This window comes from Camelina sativa, chromosome 16, assembly GCF_000633955.1.
Source record: "Camelina sativa cultivar DH55 chromosome 16, Cs, whole genome shotgun sequence".
In the NCBI taxonomy this organism is placed as follows: domain Eukaryota; kingdom Viridiplantae; phylum Streptophyta; class Magnoliopsida; order Brassicales; family Brassicaceae; genus Camelina; species Camelina sativa.
This window is the reverse complement of record NC_025700.1, coordinates 16,038,259-16,045,429: the sequence shown is the minus strand read 5'-3', so window position 1 is coordinate 16,045,429 and position 7,171 is coordinate 16,038,259. Positions and strand designations below refer to the sequence as shown.

Sequence of the window (7,171 nt, the reverse complement as noted above, 5' to 3'; positions counted from 1 at the left end):
TTTTTTTTTTTTTTTTTCTCAACGTTTTCCGTCGACGAGAGCTTCTTCTTCTTCTATTGTTTGTTTTTTTTTTTGTTTGTGGGTGACTCGTGACGCGGTTGAGTTTTGATTACCTGTGGGAGAGACTTACATGAACTCTCTCAGTTATGTTTTTTTTGTCCGTCAGTTTCACGATTTCGACACGTGTACGTACCGAGATTACCCGGTTGAGCTCTGTAAACGAACCGTAGCTTGTGATGACACGTGGGTTTCACGTGATAAGACGGGATTCTAACCTATCAAATTTAAAGGTCGTCACGTGATGCACGTGGTCTGTTTCTGATCTGTTAATTTTCACCTTCGTACGTACCATGTTTGATTTATTTAATCGAATGGTAAAACCGTTTAAGTAACATACCCGTGAAAATGTTTTTATTTACACCACTCTAGTGTCATTACTTTTGGAAGTTTGAACAAATAATAAAAATAAGAAATAAATATTTATCGGATGATTTTTGCGGTCTTTCACATTATTTATAAATTCATATCCTTAATTAACATTCAAAATAACATATACTGAATATACTTATACCAAAAAAATATACTGTATATACTGTGGTTTTTAAAATTTACAGTTTTGGTGAAAAGACAAATGGAGCTCCCAAAACACTGCTATGAAGGGCTTATAGATGTGATCAGCATTGGGCCAAGCTATTTGAAGCCCAAAGTTTATAAAGGCAAAAACGAAAAAAAAAGAGAGTTTTATCAGAGCCAGGTTTCGATCCTGGGACCTGTGGGTTATGGGCCCACCACGCTTCCGCTGCGCCACTCTGATTTGTTGATATAGCTATGTTATTTACTATAATTATAGTGTATAACTAGTGCTAGAATATGGGCTTTGAGCCCAATTAAATGCGGTAACGGATCTGATAAACAGGTCGGGTTGAACAAAGATCCATGAAATGTGAAGCAGAAACCGAAGGTTTTATGAAGGGTTTATTTCGGCGGCTGTGTGTTAACTTTACGGTGCCTTCTCTTCTCTCCAGATCTCTCCTTCTCTTCACCCAAGTCTGAGTTTTTTTTTGAAAATTCTCTTCATCGAATCTTCTTCATTCTTTCATTTCTATGTTTGTATTGACATCTCTACAAAATCCAATAGCTACATAGCCCGAGACTGTGCTCGTGGAGGAACTAATCTACCTGAAGCCATTTCGTGGCGATCACAAAGACGATTGAAAAAAATGTGGAGGAACCTTTTGGGAAGAGCTTCATTAAGAAAGGTTAAGTTTTTATCTGATTCTAGCTCCGGTACTCATTTTCCGGTGAATAAAGTTCGTGGGATCATTTCTTCGGTTAATCTCATTGGCGTTAGAAATGGTTTATCGATAAACCCAATTAACGAATTGGGTCGTTTGGGTTCGTTTCTTCATGGTCAATGCTATGCTTTTGAAGGGTATGCAACAGCTGCGCAAGCTATTGATTCTACTGATCCTGATGATGATTCTTCTTCTGGGTCTGATGAAGTTAACGAATTGATAACGGAGATGGAGAAAGAGACTGAGAGAATCCGTAAAAAGGCTAGGCTTGCAGCGACGCAGCCAAAGAGAGTCATCGCAGGGATGGGAGTACAGAAGTACTATATGCTGAAACAAAGACAAGTGAAAATGGAGACTGAAGAGTGGCAAAGAGCTGCGAGAGAGTGTCGTGAGATTCTAGCGGATATGTGTGAGCAGAAGCTTGCACCGAATCTGCCTTATGTGAAGTCTTTGTTTCTCGGCTGGTTTGAGCCTCTGCGTAATGCTATTCAAGCCGATCTTGATGCTTTCAAGATCAAGAAAGGGAAGATTCCTTATGCGCCTTTTATGGAGCAGCTCCCGGCTGATATGATGGCTGTTATCACTATGCATAAGATGATGGGGTTGTTGATGACTAATACGGAAGGCGTTGGCATTGTTAAGTTAGTCAATGCTGCTACTCAGATTGGGGAGGCCGTTGAGCAGGAGGTAAAGTTTCAATATCTCTCGATGCTTTTGTTGCTATTTCATGTTATAGGTTTAGACTGACTTGAGAAATTGACTTGGGAGTGAATCTAAGTAGAATCATAAAAATGACTCATTGGATTGATGGAGCAGGCCAGGATCAACAGTTTTTTGGAGAAAACTAAGAAGAAAAAGAATGCAACTGACAAGACGATTAATGATGAATCAGAAGCTGTGCATGTTTCAGAAGAAACTGTGACCAAAGAAACGGAAAGGGTGAAGAAACAGGTTTCTGTACTGATGAAAAAAAAGAAATTGAGGGAAGTAAAAGCGTTAGTGAAGAAGCATGCCTCATTCAAGCAATGGGGTCAAGAGGCACAAGTGAAGGTTTGTTTATACTTCCACACTTGTTAATGCACAGCGCTTTGTACTAATTCTTATATTCCTTCTCCCTTTTTCTCTTCTCTGTGATTTAAAATCGGCTATTGTGCTTCTAGGTTGGCTCACGTTTGATTCAGCTGTTGATGCAAAATGCTTATATACAACCTCCAGCTGAACAGTTTGATGATGGTCCACCTGACATCCGACCTGCTTTTAAGCAAACTTTCAGAACTGTCACATTAGAAAATACGTAAGAGTCTTGCGATTCTTTTATGCTCATTCACATGTATCTGTCTCTCCCTCTCCTTGTCGCTGCTGTTTATTTACATTCTATTGTATTCTTCCTCAGAAAGACTAGCAGGAGATATGGTTGCATCGAATGTGATCCTCTGGTCAAAAAGGGCCTTGACAAATCAGTAAGCAGAATCGTGGACTTTGTTTTGCGGATCTTTTATCTGATATCAGTTGTACCAAGGCATTTTAAATTGAGTTTGGGACAATCTTTCTATTCTTCTCTCACCATTTTCCTTTTTTTTAAACAGGCTAGACATATGGTCATTCCCTACTTGCCAATGCTAATACCTCCTCGAAACTGGACAGGGTATGTTCACCAATAATTAGGACTTATATTGTTTTCTTTTTTACTCTTGCTAGATCCCTTTAATAGATTTCTCCTTCTCTGGGCATTCGTTCTTATTTACCCGTCATACAGCGGATATCTACAGTTTGCTCATGTATGTTTCTAGAATTGCTATGTAACTTGACAGTATTTTACAGGTACGATCAAGGGGCACACTTTTTCTTGCCTTCATACGCCATGAGAACACGTGGAGCTAAACAACAACGTACTGTAATGAAACAAACTCCAAAGGAGCAACTGGAGCCAGTATTTGAGGTCTGATATCCTTCATCTTTATTGGAAGTTAATGTTGCTTGAGCTTAACCATTTATTGGATTCTTAAAAGCAGAACTGGGAGTTTCAAAATTATGAATATTTTGTTATATGAATAAATGAGTTCATGTGATTCCTTTTGTTTAATCAGGCTTTAGATACTCTAGGAAACACCAAATGGAGAATAAACAAAAAGGTGTTAAGTTTGGTTGACCGAATCTGGGCTAATGGAGGTCGACTTGGTGGTCTGGTTGATCGTGAAGATGTAAGATCTCTCTCTCTCTCCTTTTCTTTATGAATCTATACTTCTAGCTCTTATTCACCTATCTACTTTCCATATTCTTCAGAGAAGGAAGTAATTTTAGTTCATACCTCTCTTTTAGAAATTTTGATTTTTCTCACCTCTTTATAAACTCCAAAAGGTACCCGTTCCAGAAGAGCCAACAAGTGAAGACCAGGAGAATGTAAAACATTGGAAATGGGAATTGAAAAAAGCAAATAAGGAAAATAGTGAGAGACATTCACAAAGGTGCGATATAGAGCTCAAACTCGAGGTAAGAGAAGGCTTCTTTTTGAGCTCCTCTTGCTGCTCTAGTGTATAAAAACATCATTTTACTTTCATTTGATTGAGCAGGTGGCACGTAAAATGAAGGACGAGGAAGGTTTTTACTACCCTCACAACGTTGATTTTCGTGGCCGAGCATATCCCATGCATCCATATCTTAACCATCTTGGGTCTGATCTCTGTCGAGGCATCCTTGAGTTTTGTGAGGGAAAGCCTCTTGGGAAATCGGGATTGCGTTGGCTGAAGATTCATATAGCAAACTTATATGCTGGTGGAGTTGATAAGTTGGCTTATAAGGATCGGGTTGCATTTACTGAGAGTCACTTAGAAGATATATTTGATTCTTCTGATAGACCTCTTGAAGGAAAAAGATGGTGGCTTAACGCAGAGGATCCCTTTCAGTGTTTGGCTGCTTGCATTAATCTTTCAGAAGCCTTGAGAAGCCCCTTTCCTGAAGCTGCCATATCTCATATCCCCATCCACCAGGTACTTGCTAGATTTTATCCATACTTTGTACATGAACAACTTTTGTGACATTCTAGTGAAATGAAAATTATATAGACGCCTTTGTTGCTTTGCATTATCATCATCTATGCTCTTTAAGTAGATAATCTTTTTTTTCCTGTATTAATTTTTATTGCAAGGATGGTTCATGTAATGGCTTACAACATTATGCTGCTCTTGGGAGGGATAAGGTATGCCATTAGTTTTTCAGTAACGATAAATTTTTTATTTTATTCATTCTATCGAACATAGGCAAATATATTTCTCCTTAACGTTTTCTGATTCCTTTCTTTCAATTGGTTTTGTTTATAGTTGGGAGCAGATGCTGTCAACCTTGTAACAGGTGAAAAGCCGGCAGATGTTTATGCCGAAATTGCTGTTAGGTACTTTATTTATCTTTGTATTCCCTTATCTCTCTGGCTATATGAACACTCTAATCAGACAGGATTGTTAACTTGGTTTAAATTTTAAATCAGGGTTCTCAAGATCATGCAGCAAGACGCAGAGAAAGATCCTGAAACATTTCCAAATGCCAAATATGCCAAACTCATGCTCGACCAGGTGATTCATATCTCTTGTTTGTTAAATAGGCTACCTCCTGCCAAACATGTTACTTGACAACAAAATTTTATCCCACCACCATATGGATCAGATGTACTGCTACTATATGTCACTTTAATACTTGTTTGTGATCATCCTATCTGACAACAGGACTCTACTATTGAAATTCTGTAGGTTGACAGAAAGCTGGTCAAACAGACGGTCATGACATCAGTGTATGGTGTTACTTATTCTGGCGCACGCGACCAAATAAAGAAGAGGTTAAAAGAACGTAATACCTTTGGGGACGATGATTCGCTGACTTTTCATGCAGCTTGTTATGCAGCAAAAGTAAGAAAATTTTAATTTACTTGCTTGGTTTGGGCAACGATATATATAAATTCCAACAACGTACTTGTATAGTTGTACTAGTTTTGTTGTTGTCCTGATACAAGTTTATAGTTGCTTGGTTTGGGCAACGATATGCTTTCTTTGGTTATGCATTTTTAATCTGCGAATGATTTTTTGGATTTTGGGATCCAAGGTTCACTCCTCTCTATTTCATTTTTTAGATCACTTTGAAAGCACTGGAAGAGATGTTTGAAGCTGCAAGAGCTATCAAGACTTGGTTTGGTGACTGTGCAAAGGTCAGTTCTTATACCTGTGACGCTCTTATTGAGGCCATTGCTAAAGAAATCATAAGTTAGGAAGGAATTTTTCTCGGGACCCAATTTTTCTCTTATAATTGGTTACGACAATGAGAGCTGTTTTCTGTGCTGGACAGATAATAGCTTCAGAAAACAAAGCAGTTTGTTGGACGACTCCTCTCGGCCTTCCAGTTGTACAACCGTATCGGGTTCCTGGTAGACACTTGGTAATGCTCTAACTTCTTTGATACATGGAGCACTAATGATCAGTTGAAAAACTGGATAGTGACTCTCTTAAATATTACTGAAATTGAGGCATCAAATTTGGCAGGTTAAGACTACCCTTCAGGTCTTGACTCTAAGCCGTGAGACTGATAAGGTAACCCCAGCAAATTTTATTCACCATAACTTTTCTCCATATTTTCCATCAATGGGAGTTATGACTCGACATTCTTATTCGTAGAAAGAGTAGGGTTCAGCCTATATCTTATCATGATGTAGCCTTTGGATAAATTTAAAGATTTCATGAGTTTTAAGCAGAGTAGTCTCATCTTCTGCACTACATACTGTACTCTTGGTTCAGGTCCAGTCGCGGAGGCAGATGACAGCTTTCGCACCAAATCTTATACATTCTCTTGATGGGTCTCACATGATGATGACAGCAGTTGCCTGCAACAGGGCGGGCTTGAGTTTCGCAGGTCAGCTTTAGCCTTCCCGTATGCATCTAACTGATGTTGATTTTTCATTCTAGATTCTTACTCTTCATACCAGTTTCTAATTTGTAGGGGTGCATGATTCGTTCTGGACGCATGCCAGTGATGTTGATATAATGAACACAATACTCAGAGAGAAGTTTGTCGAGCTCTACGAAAAGCCAATCTTAGAAAACGTAAAAGAATCTACTTATTACATCTTTCAGGGGGAAATACAATTACCACCAACATTACAATTTTCTGTCTTTGTTTTCTTATAACTAAAATCATGATGGATGGTTTTATCTGTGAATTGATAGTTGTTGGAGAATTTCCAGGAGTCCTTCCCAGACCTAAGTTTTCCGCCATTACCAGAACGAGGCGACTTTGATCTGAGGAAAGTCCTACAGTCGCAATACTTCTTCAACTGAGCTGCAGCACAGTCAGCACAGTCAATTGATAGCTCCACATCTGACATTCAGGGCAGAGTAAAGTTTGCTTCTTCAGGCCAATACAACAGGCACATTGATCAACTCAGCAATGAGGAATGTTGATGGTTAACCTCTCAACTCAGAGGTGGGCTTTCGGGTTACTTGTAAATATACACAGAAAAGAGTGTTTCAAACTTTGGCAGGAGGCGTGGCGTGGTGTCTGAGTATCAAACCAGAGGCGTGGACTCCAGATTACTTGCAGTTTCTTATCGACCACAGAAAATTACCAAAAGATACAGTTTCAGCCGGAGTAGTATTTGTTGGAGTCAGTCTTGTAAAAACCAAAAACGGGTTTTACTAACGGAGAATCATTTAGATGGTCTTTAGTAGGCACTCCTTTTGATCGACTTGTAATTTATTAGAATATAAACTTTTTCCAATATTTAAAGTAATAACATCTTTATGATTATTTACACTAAAAGCTTTTAAAGAATATTATATGAACTTGAACATAGAAAGAAAGGAAATTATCTAGAACTAATTAGTGTGGAACAAGAATTA

The 7,171-nt window shown here is 38.6% G+C and overlaps 1 protein-coding gene and 1 non-coding gene across 2 annotated transcripts; one reads left to right on the top strand and one right to left on the bottom strand.

Annotated features, from left to right (window-relative positions):
- TRNAM-CAU lies at nucleotides 743-814 on the bottom strand. Its single transcript has one exon. It is a non-coding gene; the product is annotated as a tRNA-Met (tRNA).
- Nucleotides 972-7,079, top strand: LOC104750733 (DNA-directed RNA polymerase 1, mitochondrial). Its single transcript, XM_010472571.2, has 19 exons — nucleotides 972-1,982; nucleotides 2,112-2,345; nucleotides 2,456-2,589; nucleotides 2,689-2,755; nucleotides 2,882-2,940; nucleotides 3,117-3,234; nucleotides 3,383-3,496; nucleotides 3,654-3,785; nucleotides 3,866-4,282; nucleotides 4,441-4,491; nucleotides 4,613-4,683; nucleotides 4,777-4,861; nucleotides 5,036-5,191; nucleotides 5,413-5,487; nucleotides 5,625-5,714; nucleotides 5,819-5,866; nucleotides 6,071-6,185; nucleotides 6,273-6,376; nucleotides 6,500-7,079. Exons 1-19 carry the CDS (start codon nucleotides 1,221-1,223, stop codon nucleotides 6,608-6,610), a joined length of 2,943 nt encoding a protein of 980 aa, XP_010470873.1. The 5' UTR covers nucleotides 972-1,220; the 3' UTR covers nucleotides 6,611-7,079.

Coding starts and splice junctions, on each gene's coding strand:
- LOC104750733 (XM_010472571.2), top strand. CDS start 1,221: ATGTGGAGGAACCTTTTGGGAAGAGCTTCATTAAGAAAGGTTAAGTTT. Junction 1,983..2,111: donor GGGAGGCCGTTGAGCAGGAG/GTAAAGTTTCAA, acceptor TTGATGGAGCAG/GCCAGGATCAACAGTTTTTT. Junction 5,488..5,624: donor GGTTTGGTGACTGTGCAAAG/GTCAGTTCTTAT, acceptor TGTGCTGGACAG/ATAATAGCTTCAGAAAACAA.